This window comes from Panthera onca, chromosome A2 (assembly GCF_046562875.1).
Source record: "Panthera onca isolate mPanOnc1 chromosome A2, mPanOnc1 haplotype 2, whole genome shotgun sequence".
In the NCBI taxonomy this organism is placed as follows: Eukaryota; Metazoa; Chordata; class Mammalia; order Carnivora; family Felidae; genus Panthera; species Panthera onca.
This window is the reverse complement of record NC_138340.1, coordinates 114,173,770-114,192,593: the sequence shown is the minus strand read 5'-3', so window position 1 is coordinate 114,192,593 and position 18,824 is coordinate 114,173,770. Positions and strand designations below refer to the sequence as shown.

The following is an 18,824-nucleotide window of genomic DNA, read 5'->3' as shown; positions in this document are numbered from 1 at the left end:
TTCTATTTGCATCATTATAATTGAATTTATTATCACCATTATCGATGATATTTGAATTGTTAAATTATTAATCAAATTAATTGTGACATTACTGTTACACTTACCTGGATGAATATTGCATTTATGTCGTCATGCCCGTGGCTGGCTCCCGAAGCTCCGACAGAGCAGGGACCTGTTTTTTGTGCAATCTTGTGTTGCCAGGTCTAATACAGTGCCTGACACATACTACGTGCTCAGCCAGTATTCGTTAATCAGCTTTCTAACCTCCAGAAATCTCTAGTGGGGCTATAGGCCTACGTGTACAATGGTGTAGCAAAGGCTGTCTAAAGTTCCAGGGGATTTTGCAGCTCCCCAACCCGGAATGCCTGGTTTGCAAAGTGAACCCTGTAGAAAATGTTTGGGGAGGCGGCGGAACCCCGCCCCTTTGCAACAGCGAAACAAAACCAGCTCTGAGGTAGCTCTACAATGCTTTTCTGGAGCAGAGACACGGATTGCAACAGAGGCATGTGCTCCAGGGCAGGACCTGGAATAAGCCGTGCAAATATCCGGCGCGCGTAGCCGGGCGTGCCAGCTGGAGGCTGCGCCGGGACTGCCCCCTCATTTCTCCCGCGCGAAACCCGGCCGGACGGCTCCACTCCCTCCCGCCGCTGCAGGGGGGAGCCCGGCGCCCCCGCACCCGCAGCCGCCTGGGGCCGCGCCCGTCTGCTGCCTCCTCTCACGCCGCGGCCGAAGCGAAGTTCACCGGTCGCGAAAGTTTGGTCCGAGACTCGAGCCTCGCAGCCCAGCGCGGCGGCGCCGGGTGGGAGGCGCGGCGAGCTCCCCCGTCCCGGGCGCCGAGTGCGCCCCTCCCCGAGCCCGCCGGAGCTCCCGGCGCAGCGCGCGGGCTGCGCGGCCGCGGGTGTTCTGCTGGCGACGGGCCCGTGGCGAGCCAGGTTCCCGCGGCCGCGTGGTAGCAGGAGGCTGCAGCCCGCGTGGGAAGAATGGAGCTGGCGTCTCGCTCACAGGTGAGGGTCCCGCCGCTGCGCGGACGCATCACGGCCTGCCTGCCGTTTGCTCTCGGCTCTCCTCCCCGCCTCGGGGTGGAAACGTGGCCCTGGGCCACCGCGTTGTGGATCTGGCCAGCCTAGCCCCGCGAACGCCGGAGCGGGCGCGCCGTGCAGGTGTGCGCAGGGGGTCGTCGCTGTGCCGCCAGGACTGGAGAGGCTGGGCGTCCCCGCGCGTGCCGCTCGCCTCCCTCCCGGGTGGGTGCCCGGGGGTCGCAGGCCGGGCCGCTGGGGCCGAGAGCCTGAGGAGTGGACACGTTTCGAGGGAGGTGCAGGCGGGGGTGGAGAGGGGTGTGCGGGGCGCTTTCTGGTGCGCGCCTCCCACTTTCTCCGGGAATTGGCACAGAAATAAGGAAGTTTCAGGCAAGTGAGTTTTGTAGAAAACAGTCGAGGGTCCTGTTCAACTCGGATAATGGAGTGTAATTTACAAGGAATTGCTCTTGTATTTGTTCTAGAACTTTAGTAACTGTTTTCACGGAATAATTCGTAACCACTTGGAAGGGGAAATGGCAACGTCATGAGGCCAAGTTAAAAAACAAAAAGCCCCAAGATCACAAAGCGTAAACAGCAGGACCCAGTTATGAAGTATGGTCCTAACTAGGTTTTAAAAATCTCCATTAACACACACTTGAGAGTACCCCCAAATGTTTCTCTGGGTGGTGGGAATGTGAACGTGGCTTCAGTTTCCTGTTTTACTTCTTAAGAGCTTTCCCTTTCTAGTAACGAACATACCTAGTATTTTCAGAGGTAAGTAATGCCAACTTTTTTGAAATGAACTAAAAATAAAACTTCTAGAAAGGGAAGGAAGCAGCTTGTGAGAGTTGGGGGAGGCTTTGTGTAACGGTTTTTTGTTTGTTTTGTGAGTGCCTTTGACTCACCATTTCCACTTTACCTTAGACTGGTGGTATTTTACCTCTTTACCTGGGTGCTGGGCCTTGGAGAGAGAGAGAGAGAGGCGGGGCTCCAGGCCTTGGCATTGGGAGACTGAAGCGACCCAGCAGCGCCCAGGCTGCCTGAGCAGTCAGTGGTGCCTGAGCGCAGGCTGCTGTCACCTGCCTGAGTCCTGGCGCAAATTAGAGGCAGAGCCACTAATGGTTGGTCCCTTTGGCCATTTAGTGATGTCTGCAAGGTTTCCTGCAAGTAGACATTTGAGAAAAAAAAAATGTTGTTTATGAGAGGGTATTATTTCTAAATTTCCCCAGTGAGGGGAGGTATTAAAAGTAAGGAAAGGACAGACCTCAAGAGTAAGAAGGACTGAGATAAGGTTAGTTTTTTGCTTTTGTTTTATTTTTCACTGGCCTTGATGATATAATTAGTCTCTTGTGCTTCTAGGAGGCTTTACTTTCTCTAGGATCTCACCCTTTCTGGAAGGAGCCTTGAGCCCTAGGTGAATTTCATCAGAAAATTTATCTTGATAATATAGGATTATGGAAACCTGTTGTTCTGCCCTAACTACACTCCCACCACTTAGATCCATTTGGAAGTGAACATTTTATTGTCAAATAATGAGACTAATTTTTGGTAGCTCTAAAATGTTAAATAAACTATTTACCAGGTGGGGGTAATCCACAAATTATAATCTGACCTATTATGTACCAATTAGGACAAATTACTTTACGTAAGATGATCAGGTTTTTTTTTTTTTTTCTTTCCTAAAGACCTAATTGGCATCACAAACTAAGATGTGTGACGATTTTTCCAGTTGAAATGTTCCTGTTCGTCATAATTTAAACATGAGCAGATTATAGTCTCTTTAAATTAGTGGGGAAGTTCTATAGGGTGGGCAGGTGACTGTAGGTGAGAGCACTTAAAGAACATTTCAGGCACAGCAAGGTACTAAATTCGAGTGGCTCTACCCTGTCCCCAGCCTTATGAATGAAGCAGTGTGATGAACTGCCTGACGTGGCATTAGAGCACAGTGTGCAGTGGCTTTTAGTCTCACATACACGGTAAATATAATTTCCATCCCTTGGAAAGGGCAGAGCTGGAAGGGGTTCCAGCAAAGCTGCTTACGGCCTGATGTTCTAAGACACTGATTTAAACTGAACTCCCTTCTACTTTCTGCTTTTTTGGCAACCTCACCACTGGGTTAGATTTGATGTTCTCTGACGGGGACCACACCTCCTATGGCTGAAGTCCTGATTGGGCCTATCACTGGGTCTTTATGTTTTTATGTTGAATGACAGGAGTAGTGCCCCAGTAAAGGCAAGGGTGTGGTCCCTTCCTGAGAGCCCTCTGGAGTGCAGCTCAAACAGGAGCTGCAGGCTGGGACTGCCTAAGCTTCCTAGCAGAAGAACCAGGAGGTTGTGAATGTCAGTGTTGTCCTTTTACTCTCTTCTTGCTGTAGGGTACAGGTTGGACTCTTGGAGAAGGAAACGGAGCTAGATAGTCTCCTAGTCATGCATGCTGTGGAAGGGGTAAAGAGGAATTTCTCTGGTATTGACCTCATAGCTACAAAGTGTAGCCTTAGGATTCTCTGACTCAACATATGTGCCCAGAGCTTCAGAAGCTGCTCACAGAGAGGGATTGTTGTGACTTCTTGGAAGGACCCCATAACGATTGGCCATTTTAATAGTCCCATATTTAAAAGGCCACTTGTTTTTTGTTTGTTTTGATGTACTTCTGACCATCCCATCTGTAGAACGGAATTCTCATTGATGAGGAGAAATGTCAGCGATCACAGCCATTCTGATCTGGTCAGGTACAGAGAGCAGAAATCCATGAGATAATTCTGTGACTTAAAACAGTGAATATGATCGTAAATTAATGAAAAAGGTCAATAAAGCCATTCAAATAGAATAGTCTAGACATGTTCATCTTAAACTGTTCTTGAGACTTCTGTTTTACTCTTCAGCACTTTCTCTGACCTACAGTTTAGAATTTTTTGTCTCTAAGATAGAATTTGGTTTTTCCAAAGATCTAGATTTATTCACCAAAGTGGAACTGATACACGCTGGTGGAGGAGGGCTAAAGAGAAGAAAATATCAGTAGGACCATTTTCTTTTCTTCTTGGAAAGCAGTGGTTTCTGAATTTATTTTATTTTTTAAGTTTTTATTAATTCCACTATAGTTAACATACAGCGTTATATTCATTTCATGTGTACAGGATTGTGATTCAACAATTCTGTACATTATTCAGCACTCATGATAAGTATACTAATCCCCTTCACCTGTTTCACCCATCCCTCCCCCATCTCACCTCTGGTAACCATCAGTTCTCTTTTTGAATGTTTTTAAACAGGACCATGCAGAAACATATTTGAAGTATAGCTGAAGTTAATGCGCAGAATACTTTGTCTTTAACAGTGCTAAATGCACCATCTGTATGCGGTGCAAAACATTGTAGAGTCTCACAGTTGGGGGCCAGGGTTTGTGTTCAGGTAGCTCATGACTTGTTTTCTTCCTAATCATCAGCTGATGACAGAGGGCTCCCTGGCTGGGTTAGTCCTATCAGATGTTCTTTGAGCACTTATGTGTTTAGTGCCAAGGTCGCTCTGGAACTCCTGGACTCTTCTGCCTTTGTCAGAACTCAGCTGGCTTCAGGGCCTTGGTTTTGGGGATGGGAGAAGACCTCAGGCGTCACCCTTTCCCACCTCCACTCCCCCCTTGGAAACTATCATTGCCTTTTATCAGATTGAATCTTCACTGAAGTTCGGTGAAGTGGCTTGTATTATCTGGATTTTAAAGATACGGGGAACTGGAGTGATTTGCTCTGGGCAACCCAGCCAGGCAGGAGGCTGGATTCTGTCCTCACTCTGGCCACTGGACTCCTGAGATCCATCTTGGCAAGTGACACAGCTTTCACTGAAATAATGTTATGAGGATAGACATCTTTGTCCAGCTTACAGTGCCATTGAGTTACTCAAGGATGTGCTAAGTATAATGTATTGTGTAAATATGAGGGGTGGTGAGCACTTTTGAGTTTTCTCATTCCTTTGCTCTTCCCTTTAACTCCAAGGGCTGGGGCATTAGCAGCTGCTCTGGTTCTTCTTTTTCTTTTCTTTTTTTAAGTTTATTTATTTATTTTGAGAGACAGAGGCAGAGAGAGAGAGAGATGGAGAGAGAGAGAATCCCAGGCAGGCCCCCTGCACTGTCAGCAGTGTGGAGCCTGATGTGGGTTTCAACTCACCAACCACGAGATCATGCCCTGAACCAAAATCAAGAGTCAGATGTTTAACCCACTGAGTTACCCAGGCCATGGGTCTGGTTCTTTTTTAGCAGCTGGCCAGATTAGGCTTTGGACCAGATTCTTTAGGTATAGTGTGTAAAAACGTGGGAATATGAGTAAGATCCACAAAGCTCTTATATAGGAGTGGTACTTGGATGAATTTTTGTACAAGTAATAACATGTTCATAAAAGCTGAAATAAAAACAAACTTGGAACTACTGCTCTACCTTTCCTATTCTCTGGGTGTAATTTTTCTAGATATTTCCCATCTGGTGTTTGCCTGTGTTTAGTCACCATTTTTGCCTAATTTTGTAGTATGATTGCCATTTAAATTCTGCTTTCTTTAGCACTGTCCGTGCTATTTCTGGGGAGCTTGGAGGTCTTTGCAGTTTTCGTTTTTAATGACTGCAGTGTTTCATTGAAGTGTGTGTTTTATGTATTTTTCTGTTGAAAAATTTTTCTTTATTAAAAGAAGAAACTTTGCAATACCACAGCGGTGGTGCATACCTAAGCCTTGTGTTAGAGTCCACGCTGTTGTTGGTTGTGTTTTTTTTTTTGTTTTGTTTTGTTTTATTTATTTTGAAAGCAAGAAAGCATGAGTGGGGGAGGGGCAGAGAGAGGAGAGAGAGAATCCCAAGCAGGCTCCACACCATCCACATAAAGCCTGAAGTGGGGCTCAAATCCACAAACAGGAACAACATGACCTGAGTGAAGTCAGATGCTCAACCAGCTGGGCCACCCAGGAGCCTGAGTCCATGCTGGTTTTTTTTTCTTTTTTAAATGTTTGTTGTTGAGAGAGACAGAGTGCAAATGGGGGAGGGGCAGAGAGAGAGGGAGACAGAATCAAACAGGCTCCAGGCTCTGAGCTGTCAGCACAGAGCTGGAGGTGGAGCTCCAACTCAAAAACTGTGCAATCCTGACCTGAGCCCATGGAGGCTTAAGGGCCACCGAGGTGCCCCCATGCTGTTTTTAATTACCGTTTCTTTATCATGTACTTACTGCCTCCTGAAAGGAATGTGCCTGATTTGCAGTGGATGGGAGTTTCCAACAAGTTTTCCTAAGGCATTGCCCCCTTTATTACTAGCCAAGAGAAAGCCAGTGTGTTTGCTCAGGTTGGAACCAGGGCTCATGATAATTAGATGGAAACATTGTTTTCTTCCTGAATGTAGAGCACCTCCCCTATGTTTTTAGTTTGGGAGACTGCAGAGAGTAGTGGTAGAGGTCTGTTCCTCACCACCTAGGAAACCAAGAAGATCCGAGAATGTGCTAATGGATGACCGCCTCAGTGCCTGTGGACTGGGCTATGCTGGAGTTTGTGCAGGTCAGTCATGTTGATGTGGAAGGACAGGGATACCCTGCTCTGAGCCCCTTGCCTCTGTGGCACCGGACCATTTTTAAAAAGAGTTGCCCTCTTTTGTTTTGTTTATTTCAGTTATAAATCCTCTCCTAGGTGTCTGAAAGTGTTTACTGAAGGTTGGATGTCCAAAGGTAAAACAGTGGCTCCATAATAAGGGGTTTCTAAGAGCTAAGAAAAATGTATTTCTGGATCTGGCTGCACCCATACAAACTGGGTGCAGTTTGTAAAACTTTATCAGACGGTACACTTAAGGTATATGCACTTTATGTCACTTAAAATGTTTAAAAATAGCCACCCAGGTGTGTGGGTGATAACTTCCCAGGTGTCTTGTGCCCCGCTGGTCGTACTGATGTCTTCAGCACTGGGTGTAGTCCAGGGATCCCTTCCCCCAGACCCCAGGCCCTCCATAGCAGCCGCACAGCTGTGTGGGCAGCCCCCCATCTTTAAACCTCTGCTGCAGGAGGGTCCTATGTACTTAGAGAGTGCCTTGCAGTTATGATTGAGCTCTGGCGTCCAGGTCTTTTGGCACAGAGCCTGGCGTGGCAGGCCTCTTCCTCTGTCAGGAGGGCCTTAGGATTTACCCCTGGGTAGTGGCTGCTGACCCTGCATCACGTGGCAGGCCGAAATGGTAATTATCCTGATGTGTGAAGGGTCTGGCATATAGCAGGGGTTAAATATTTGTTGAATTGTACAAAAAAAAACAACAAAAAACCCTGATGGTTTAGAGCTGCCACTGTGTAGGGAGTGGAAGTAAGAGTTATGACAGACTGGAACGTCCTTTAGCAGGGCTTCTCAAATGTTTCTGTTGCACTAAAAGCGGAGAGGCCCAGAGGCCTGCCCCAGAGGCCTGGAGGTATAGCAGCCAGCCTTGTCTGTGCAGGGGATTTTTTCATCCATCTTCAGTTTTACCCAGTTTTATTTTTAAGTTAGGCCTGTTTTGCATTATGTTCCATATACATATATATAAAGCTTATTTATTTTCAGAGAGAGAACATGAGCAGGGGAAGGGCAGAGAGAGAGGGAGACAGGATCCCAAGCAGGCTCTGTGCTGTCAGCGCAGGGCTCAGCTCCGGGCTCCATCTCCTGAACAATGAGATGGTGACCTGAGTGGAAATCAAGAGTCGCACGAAATTAACTGAAATTAACTGAGCCACTCAGGCACCCCTCCATAATGTATTTTTATTTATTTTAACACGGAAAGGATATTTAAGATTACTCTCCTGGGAAGAAGATTCCCTTCCCCTGCCCCACCTGTGGTGGTGAAAGCCTCCCAGCCCTCCCTGAGTTCATGAGTTTGACAAGCAGGGTGAGTGTAAAATTTAGAGCATACCGGTAACAAATCCTGAAATACAAAAGATACCTCCCTGCCCGCTCCCCCACCCCATAATATCTTTTTATTTAAAGCTCCATGACTCGGAGGGTAATTAAATGGAAAACAAAACAAAACACTTCAGTTGATACTGATATAAATGCCTAAGCATATATTTTTTTTAATGCAAAATGTCTAATGCCTCTATTTTGTTCTCCGTTAGCACTGGCTTAAAATGGAAAGTTAAGAAAAATAAAAGTGCCTTTAAAATTACTGCTTATTCTTAATTCTCTCTCTTATTTTTTTTCCTGACAGTTGGTCCCAGGCATTTTTTATTGGGGGATTTTTTTAATTAAAATAATTGAAGGCAGCGGGGGGCCTTGTGGTGGGGGGCTCTTACAAAACCCTGCCCTTAATGGACTTAAAACAAAGCCTCCATCATTTTGTTTTCCTGCAAGGCCAGCTTCAACATCTCACTGAAAAGAGCCCCTAGTCCTCAGGCCAACCTTCATTGTTACTAGTGTATCCTCTTCCTCCCCGGCTGTGGTTGGGACCAGAAAGGACGCGCTCCTAGGGACTGTGTGCATTCACTGTGGCACAAGGTCAGGAGCTAAGTAGTGTCAGCAGCCCATAGGCGGCGTCTCAAAGATTGGGCGCATTCCCCTTCCCACTCTGCCAGCAGGGCCGATGTGTGTCAAGAGGACCCCTGTGTTAAGGCTTTCAGGGCTGGGCTGTGGGACGAAGATCCCTCCCCCACGCCCCTGTCACTGTCAGGGTCTGTTCCCTGCTTGTTTGGAGTGAGTGTGGGGTCACCTGCCTCCTCCAGGCAGTCACCTCCTGCCTGGCTGTTCTCCACGCTCTGGCTTCCCCGTCGGTCTGCCTTCAGGCTGACTCTGCCCTGCAGTTGTGGGGGCTGCCACCAGTGGTCCTTCCTGACCGTACCCCTCACCGCTGGGTCATTTGCCCTCCTGGACTTATTTCCCGGGTAGTCCTATTTCTCTTACCACATTGAAACAGCTTGAAGATTGTTTCACCCTACGGTACATGACTCACCCTTCATGGGACTCCTTAGCATGATACCGTGCTGACATGCTCTTGAGTAATACACGGGGCAGTAATACACCCTTTAGTAACTTTTGGTAACGAACGTGGACCCAGCCAGCATCTTCACAGAATGCTGCTCGGCCATAGTTGGGAGGCCATCAGGGCTCTGTACAATTGATCAGGTTCCTTCCTTCTGGATAAAGGAGAGGGATGCATTTTCCTGGCTCTCCTAACAGGCAAGACTATTTGACCTGCTTTGGCCCATCAAATGTGAGAAGGTTGTGTGTCACTTCTGGGTGGAATTTTCTAAATGCCAGTGCGTCATTTGCCTCGTCTCCTTCGCTCTGCTTCTGCATCTGCCAGCGTTCCAGGTAGCGGTAGCTGTGTCAGCCCAGGTCCCGTGTGAGGACAGTGCGGAAGAGTGTGGAATGGTGCACCTGGCTTCCCCGGGATGAACGTGTCATCAACAGGAGAGAAGCCTTTTTTTGTTTCAACCCTTTAAGACTTGGTATTGTTTCTTACTGCTTGGTAACCCGGCATGTTCTGACACACAAAGGCTCTCCTATCTTAGCTGTTGGATTTGCTCTGTGGTGTTCATCAGAGTGAACTGGGGTTGTCGTGGTAATAGAAATACCTGGGCTTCTTTTCAATTGTTAGTTTAACGGGCTGAGGTGGGTGCTCCTGGTATTAAGGGGTTTGGAGTGCAGGGACAGTATAAGTGCCCTGTGGTGGGCAGGAGAGCCCAGTGGAAGCCATAGTCATTCTGTCCAGAACGCCCGTAGCACCTTGTTGAAAAACACTTGAGAGCAGACTTGTCCAGTGTGATAACTGGTCTTGTAGAGTCTAGTGAAATCTTGACATTGGCTTCATATTTCCAGTCTGCTGACTTTTCTGGAAAAGGAAATGAACCAGCTCTTCCCAAGTGGTTTGGCTGCTTCCCTCCCGGGACCTCTGCCAAAACTCCATTTCCTCTGTTACCCGATGGCTCCTCTAAGCTCTCGCACATACGTGTCTGTAAGTTTCTCTTCACTTGTAATTTCTTTCTTCAAAATAATGTTGGTGATTTTTTTTTTTTTTTGCCTATTATTTCATTGTGGTAAAGTATGCATTAGCATGGCATTGACTATTTCAGCCATTTTTAAGTGTATAATTCGTTGGCCAGAAACACATTGTTGTACAGCCATCACCACTGTCCATCTCCAGAGCTTGTTCATGATCCTAAACTGAAACTCTGTGCCCATTGAACACTGATTCCCCATTCTCACCCTCCCCCTTGTCCCACCACCATTGGTAACCTTTCTACTTTTCTGTCTCTATGAATTTGACTATGCTAGGTACCACAAGTAAGTGGAATCATAGATACTTGTCTTGTTGGGTCTTATTTCACTCAACATAATGTTTTCAGTTCATCCATGCTGTATGTCAGAGTTTCATTCCTGTTTAAGGCTGAGTAATAATACTTTGCATGTGTATACCGTATTTTGTTTATTCATTCACCCATCCGTGACGGTTGGGCTGTTTCCACCATTTGGCTGTTGTGATTAATGCTACTATAAACATTGGTATAAAATAACTGTTTGAGTCTCTGATTTCACTATTTTTCATACAAAGACCAAAAGTGGGATTACTGGGTTATATGGTAATTCAGTGTCGGAGGTTTTGAAAAGCTACCATATTTTTGCCATAGAAGCTGCATTGCTTCACCTCCTCACCAACATTGCACATAAGTTCCACTTTCTCTACGTATATATCAACACTTAATTTCTGCTTTTTCAAGTAACAGCCATCCTAATGGATGTGATGTGGCATCTCATGGTGGTTTTGGTTTGTATTTCCCTAATGGTTAGTGTTTTGAAGCATCTTTTCACATGCTTCCTGGCCATCAGCTTGTTTTTGGAGAAATATCTTTTTAAGTCCTTTGCTCTTTTAAATTGGGTTTTGCTGTTGTCTTTCAGCTATAGGAGTTTTCTTTGTATTCTGGATATTAATCCCTTATCAGATACATGATTTGCAAATATTTTCTCCCATTCTTTAGGTTACCCTTTTCAATCTCTTGATAGTGTCTTTCGATGTATAGAAGTTTTTTATTTTGCCAAAGTGCAGTTTATCTACTTTTTTTTTTCTGTTGTTGACTCTACCTTTGGTGTCACATACATGAAATCCAAGTCCAGTGTCATGAACCTTTTCCTTTATATTTCCTGCTAAGTTTTAGAATTTTAGCTCCTACTTTTTAGGTCTTGGACACATTTGGGTTTTTTTGTAGGTTGTTGTGTTAAGATAGGGATCCAGCTTCGGGGCGCCTGGGTGGCGCAGTCGGTTAAGCGTCCGACTTCAGCCAGGTCACGATCTCGCGGTCCGTGAGTTCGAGCCCCGCGTCAGGCTCTGGGCTGATGGCTCGGAGCCTAGAGCCTGTTTCTGATTCTGTGTCTCCCTCTCTCTCTGCCCCTCCCCCGTTCATGCTCTGTCTCTCTCTGTTCCAAAAATAAATAAAAAACGTTGAAAAAAAAAAAAAATTTAAAGATAGGGATCCAGCTTCATTCTTTTGGGTGTGGATATCCAGTTTTCCCAGCGTCATTTCTTGAGAAGATTCTCCTTTCTCCATTGAATAGTCTTGGTACTTTGTCAAAAATCATTTGACCACCATATATGTGAAGGTTTATTTCCGGGGTGTCTGTTCTATTGCACTGTCTTTATGCTAGGACCACACTGTTTGGATAAGTGTAACTTTGTAGTGAGTACTGAAATCAGTAAGTGTAAGTCCTCTAACATGGTTCTGCTTTTGTATGTATGTTAGGTATTTTTTAAGGATTTTAAGTAATCTCTACACTGAATGTGGAGCTCTAATTTACAACCCCTAGATCAAGAGTCGCATGCTCCAGTGACTGAGCCCACTAGGGGCCTTTGGTTCTTCTTTTTAAAGATTTGTTTTGGTTATTCCGAGTCCCTTGAGATTCCACATGAGTTTTAGGAGGGGCTTTCTCCTGCAAACAAATATTGCTGGGATTTGATAGAACTGCATTGCATCCGTAGATAGCCTTGGGTAGTATTGTCACCTTTACAGTATTAAGTGTTCCAATCCATGAATGTGTGATGTTTTTTCATCTGTTTCTGCCTTCTTTAATTTGTCTCAGTGATGTTTTTCACTGTAGTTTTCAGTGTAGTCTTCTGCCTGTTGCTTCAGGTAATTCTAAGTATTGCATTCTTTTTATGCTATGGTAAATGGAATTGTTTTTTTAATTTCCTTTTCAGATTGTTCATTGTTAGTGTGTAGAAATGCAACTGATTTTTGTGTGTTGATTTTGTACTCTGCACCATTACTGAATTAGCTAATAGGGCCCACGGGTTTTATGGAATCTTTAGGCTTTTCTGTATATATGATTATGTCACCTGCGAACATAATTTTACTGCTGCTTTTCCAATTTGGATGCCTTTTATTTCTTGTATAATAGCTCTGGCTAGAGCTTTAGATACTATGTTGAATAGAAGTAGTGAAAGTGGGCATCCTTGTCTTGTTGCTGATCTTAAGGGAAAGCTTTCAGCTTTTCATCATTATAATGGTATCTGTTTATCCATATATGTCCTTTATTATGTTCAAGTTTCCTTCCATTCTTTGTTGATTAATTTTTTTGGTTTGGTTTGGTTTTACCCTGAAAGGGTGGTGAATTATGTCACGTGCTTTTTCTGCATCTGTGGAGATGATCATGTGTTTTGTTTTCTTTTATTATGTTAATAATAGTGTATTACATTGGCTGGTTTTATACGTTGAACCATCTTGCACACCAGAAACATGTCTCACTCAGTTATCTTGTATAATCCTTTTTTTTTTTTTTTTTTTTCCTACGCTACTGCATTAGTCTTGTTAGTATTTTGTTGAGGATTTTTGGATTGATATTCACAAGGGGTATTGCTTTGTGCTTTTCTTGTAGGGTCTTTGGCTTTGTTGTGAGGGTAATACTGGCCTCATGGAATGAGTAAAGAAGTGCTCTCTCCAATTTTTTGGAAGAGTTTGAGAAGGGTTGGTGTTTAACTTTTAAGTATTTTATTCACCAGTGAAGCCATCTGGGTCATGGGATTTACTTTGTTGGGGGGCTTTTGATTACCAATTCAAATCCTTAGTGGTGAGAAGTCTATTCAGATTTTCTATTCATGAATCAGTCTTGGAAGGTTGTGTGCTTCTAGGAGTCTGTCCATTTTATCTAGCTAACCTAGTCTGTTGGCATTCAGTTGTTCATAGGACTCTTTTATTATCCTTTTTATTTCTGTAAAATTGGTAGTAATAACCCCACTTTATTTCAGTAATTTGTGTCTTTTTTTCATCGTGGGTCTAGCTAAAAGTTTGTCAATCTTGATATTTTCAGAACACCAGCTTTTGGTTTTGTGGCTATTTCTCTCTATTGGTTTTCTATTCTCTATTTGTATCTGCTGTAATCTTTATTATTTCCTGCCTTCTCTTATCTTTGGATTTAGTTGGCTGTACTTTTTTCTAGTTCCTTTTATGGTGTAAAATTAGTTTGTTGGTGGGGCACCTGGGTGGCTCAGCTCATGATCTCACGGTTTGTGAGTTCGAGCCCCACCTTGGGCTCTGTGCTGACAGCTCAGAGCCTGGAGCCTGCTTCAGATTTTGTCTCCCTCTCTCGCTGCTCTTCCCCTGCTCACATGCTGTCTATCTCTCTCAAAAATAAATAAAGATTAAAATTAGTTTGTTGGCTTGAGATCTTTTTTAACATAAGTGTTTACAGCTTTAAATTTCCCTTTTAGCTTTGCTTTCTCTGTAGACCGTAAGTTTTGGTGTATTTTGTTTTCATTTTCACTTGTTTGAAAGTGTTTTCTAACTTCCATTGTGATTGTTTCTTCTTTGGAGTGACTCATTGGTTATTTAAGGGTGTGGTGTTTAATTTTTACGTATTTGTGAGTTCTAGTCTTCCTTCTGTTACTGATTTCTGGTTCTATTCCATTCTGATCAACAAAGACAGTTTGTATGATTTCAAATGTTTTAAATTTATTCTGACTTATTTTGTGGCCTAACATATGGTCTGTCCTGGGGAGTTTTCTGCGACCTTGAGGAAAATGTATATTCTGTGTTGGTTGGAGTGTTCTATATATGTCTGTTAGCTCAAATTGGTTTATCGTATTGCTCAATTCCTCTATTTCCTTATTGATCTTCTGTTTTACTGTATCCATTATTGAAACTGGGGTATTGAAGTCTCCAACTATTACTGTAGAACTGTCTCTCCTTTCATTTCTGTTAGCATTTGCTTCATATGTTTTGGAGCTCTGAAGTTTTGTGCATGCATATTTTTAATTGTTATGGCTTGTTGGTGAATTGATCTTTTTAACAATATGCCCTTGTAATATTTTTTGACTTAATGTCTACTTTGTGTGACACTGGAATAGTCATTACATGTCTCTTTGGGTTACTATTTGCATTGAATATCTTTTGTGTCCTTTCACCTTTCAGCCTAAATGTCTTTTGAGGCATGAAGTGAGTCTCTTACAGATAGTGTACATTTGGATACCAGTTTTGTTTTGTTTTTTAATTCTTCCTTCCTGTGTCTTTTGATTGTAGAGCCTAATCTGTTTGCATTTATTTTTTTTTTAACCTTTTTTAAAAGTTTATTTATTTACTTAGAGAGCGAGTGGGGGATGGACAGAGGGTGAAAGAGAGAATCCCAGATAGGCTCCACACTGTCAGCACAGAGCCCAGTGCGGGGCTCAAACCCATGAATTGGCAAGATTATGACCTGCGCTGAAGTCAAGAGTTGAATGCTTAACCAACTGAGCCATCCAGTCTCCCTAATCTGTTTGCATTTAAAGTGGTTACTCATAGGGAAGGACTTGTACCATTTTGTTTTCTTTTGTTCTCTTTTTTTTTTTTTAATAGCTTTTTTGCCCCTTGTTTCCTCCGTTAGTGCCTACTTTTGTGTTTTGTTGATTTCTTTGTAATGGTGTATTTTGATTCCCCTTTCATTTCCTTTTGTGTGTATTCTATAGATTTTTTTTTCCTCTGTGTTATCATAGGGGTTACATATAACGTTCTCTAATTAAAATAATTTGATTGCTACCAATTTGTCTTTGGCATACAAAACCTCTACTCCTATACAGCTCTGCCCCCTCTTTTGTTATTGATGTCACCGATTACATCTTTATGCATTGTGCACCACTAACAGATTCATAGGTGCATTTTTATACTGTAGAAAAGAAAAAGTGGGGTTACAGATTGAACTTACATTAATACCAGTATTTATATTTTACTTGAAAACTTTATATTTCATATGGCTTTGAGTTACCCTCTGGTTCCCTTTAATTTCATCTCAGAGGACTCCCTTTAGGCTTTCTTGTTAGGCAAGTCTGGTACTAATGAACTCCCTCAGCTTTTGTTTATTTGGTAATGTCTTCATTTCTCCCTCATTTTTGAAGGACACTTTTGCCAGATACAGAGTTCTTAGTTGACAGAACTAAGTTTTTTCCTTCAGTGCTTTAAACACATCATCCCACTGTCTCCTGGCCTTCAAGATTTCTGCTGAGCAATCAGCTGATTATCTTGTGGAGGACTCCTTATATGTAATGAGTTGCTTTTCTCTGGCTGCTTTCAGTATTCTGTCTTTGTCTTTTTGTTTAAGTTTATTTTATTTATTTTGAAAGCACGAGTGGGGGAGGGGCGGAGAAAGAGAGAGAATCCCAAGCAGGCTCTGAGCAGAGCCCGACACGGGGCTTGAACTCACAAACTCTGAGATCGTGACCTGAGCCGAAGTCAGATGCTTAACTGGCTGAGCCACCCAGGTGCCCCACACATTTTTTGATTGGATGGTTTTTGTTGCTGCATTGTAGGAGATCTTTATCTATTCTCAGTGCTAGAGCCTTACTGCTTACATGATTTGCAGCTATTACCCCATTCCGTAGGTTGCCTTTCACACTCTTAATAATATCCTTTGATACATAGATGTTTTTAGTTTTGATAAAGTCCAGCTTTACCAGTTTATTTTTCTTTTGTTACTCCTGTTTTTGGTGTCCTCTTAAGTTCAGGTTTTTTGGATTGAATTAAATACTGAATACTAATACGTAGTTATTTTATTGAAAAATTGCATTTGCTTGGGATGTCTTTTGTAGGGGTATTAACAAGTTGTGTGCCCTTTAGTAAGTAGGCTGAACTTTGCTGCCTTTTGAAATGAGGGGAGGTCCTCCAACTGATGGGTGACATCTCATCACACTTTGGTAATCCTTGACTTTATGATCCTCTTAGCTATTAATAGTTCATATACTCCTGTCACTCTGAGTTTAACCGTATTTCACTGTATGTATGTATGTTTGTTTTTTTTTTTTTTTTAACTACCCTGTTTTAGATGTATATGACCACATTTCTGTTTTGAAACCTGAATCCCATTTGTTCTCTCCTTAGTTCTGTGTGAGGGTGTTTGTCCAGGCGTACTCTCCCCCTCGTTGAGGGTGCCCTTAAATGACACAGTTGCTGGTTGAGAAGGACACTTAATTTCTGTTGCTTTCATCACTTAGGGAGGTTGAAGACTTTTAAAATAACGTTTTTAGCCTCTTCTCTGTTCCTTTTTAGTGGATTTTCTTTGTTTTACCTATTTTATCTGTGTGACTCTTGGAACATACCATTTTGTATGAGCTTCTCCGTAACATTAGTAATTTGTCTACTTGTGGCACATCTTTTCTCCCAACTTTTTTTCCTTTGCAAAATTTTTCTTTTTAGAAGTTTAAAACTGTTAAGTGGTCCATGATGCTACTCTTTTCCAGTTTTTAAAATTTATTTTTATATTCTTTTTTTTCCTTTTTTTTCTTTCTGTTTATGTTTTAATTTTATTTTTGAGAGAGAGAGACAGAGTGTGAGTGGGGAAGAGGCAGAGAGAGTGGGAGAAACAGAATCTGAAGCAGGCTCCAGGCTCCAGGCTGTCAGCACAGAGCCCGATGTGGGGCTAGAACTCACGGATGGTGAGATCATGACCTGAGCCAGAGTTGGACGCCCAACTGATTGAGCCACCCAGGTGCCCCTTTATATTTTTATTTTAAAGAGAGAGTGAGCACACAGGCAGGAGAGAGGGGCAGAGGGAGAGAGAGAATCCCAAGTAGGCTCCACTCTCAGCACAGAGCCCGATGTGGGGCTCTGGGACCCACGACCTGGGATCATGACCTGAGCTGAAATTAGGAGTTGGATGCTCAACAGACAGCCCCCCAGGCGCCCTCTTTTCCATTGTGATCTGCTTAACATGCGTGCTTAAAGTCTCCCCCATTCAGAGGCCAGCTGTGTGTTCACATTACATGTATTGTCCTTTGTGGTATCAAGAGAGAAGCAAAATGGACCGGGTTATTCTCCTCAGATAGGCAGTTTTGCCATCATCAGTGATTGACATCATCTTTTCCCCATTGATGTGTGGTGTTCTTCTTACCAAATCTTAATTCTATGTGCTAGGATCCAAGTCTAGGAAATCTGTAGGTCTACACTGTTTCTACATAATTTTCTTCCTTTTTTCTAAGGCTTAATTTATATACAATGAAATTAATCATTTTTATTGTTCAGTTCTATGGATTTTTGTGTAATCACTACCACAATTGATTTTATTGTCTCTCAAAAGTTTCCTCTGACCTCTAGCCTCAGGCAGCCATTGATCTGTGTTCTGTTTCTATAGTTTTGCCTTTTCCAAAATGTCACATAAGTGGAATCAGACAATAGCCTTTTTCACTGGGCCTAATGCATTTGAGGTTTATCCATATGGTGTCTATCAGTAACTTACTCTTTTTTTATTGCTGGCAGTATTCCATGGTATTTCTGTCCCCTGTTTTGTTTATCCATTTCTAGCTGATTTGGATTTGTTATGGGTTTGGGAATAAAATTGCTGATTACAAGTTTTTTGCAAACCTAAGTTTTCATCTCATTTGGGTAAACACCTAGGAGCAGGAGTGCTGTATCATGTGCTAAGAGTGTTTAATTTCATAAGAAGCTGCTAAATTGTTTTTCCAAAGCGGCCCTACCGTTTGGTATTTCCATCCCCCGCTTATGAGAGTGCCGGGTGCCCCGCATCCTTGTCAGTCAGTGGATTGCTGCTGAGCTGCACAGAAAGATGACAATCCTTGGGCCTGATGTCGTGTTACATTGCTGAACTGGTCACACATCGGAAGGATGTCCCCTTGAACCTTTTATCAGGTGCGTTGCGTAGAAATCTTGATTTCTTTGTTGAGTCTGTTAAATAGCATTTTTTATTGAAGACACTTGAGTATCTTATGAAGAGTTTTGCTAAATCCTAGAGCTTGTGACTGAAACTCTTCATGCCTTTTGAAGTTAGGCAGCAAGAAACAGAGCCCTGAATGCCCCAAGAATGCCTACTGGTGTTTGCTTTTTTGAAAGCGTGTTCTTTCCTTTTGTTCCTAATTGGTAATTACAGCGCCCTAATGGTACCTCTGGAGCAGATGCAGAAGTTCTAGATGAAGAGGGAGGAATTGGGCCGACATAGGCTTTGCATGGGGCGGGGGTCGAGGGTTGGGGGGTGCTGCCGCTACAGCCCGGGGCTGATGCAGTTGTGGCCGGAAGAAATTTACTCGTATTGCCAGCCTTTCCAGCCTTTCCATTCCTTACGGATGCTTCTGTTAAATCATTACATGGGGTGCGCTTCCTTCTTTCACCTTTTATGTTAAAACAGGCTTCTGGGGGCGCCTAGGTGGCTTACTTGGTTAAGCATCTGACTCGTAGTTTCGGCCCAGGTCATGATCTCCTGGTTCCTGGGATCTAGTCCCGTGTTGGACTCAGAGTTGAGTGAGGAGTCTGCTTGAGATTCTCTCTCTCCCCTTCTCCGTGCCCCTCCCCAGCTCTCTCTCAAAATAAATGAATTTAACAACAACAACAAAATAGGCTTCTGAGCCAGTGGAGCTCTCTGATTCATAGAACGGTGG

General features: G+C 43.4%; 1 protein-coding gene across 4 annotated transcripts in view; it reads left to right on the top strand.

Annotated features, from left to right (window-relative positions):
- Positions 1-569: 569 nt before the first annotated feature.
- CDCA7L (cell division cycle associated 7 like) overlaps positions 570-18,824 on the top strand; it is a 39,181-nt gene continuing 20,926 nt past the window's right edge. The window contains exon 1 of one of the 4 annotated variants that reach the window (XM_060632684.3): positions 570-1,004. In XM_060632684.3, coding sequence (XP_060488667.1) covers positions 981-1,004 — 24 coding nt within the window. In that variant the 5' untranslated portion in view covers positions 570-980. Of the gene's footprint in view, positions 1,005-6,430; positions 6,533-18,824 lie in introns of those variants that run through there. The other 3 variants (XM_060632683.3, XM_060632682.3, XM_060632681.3) reach the window with 3 other exon arrangements.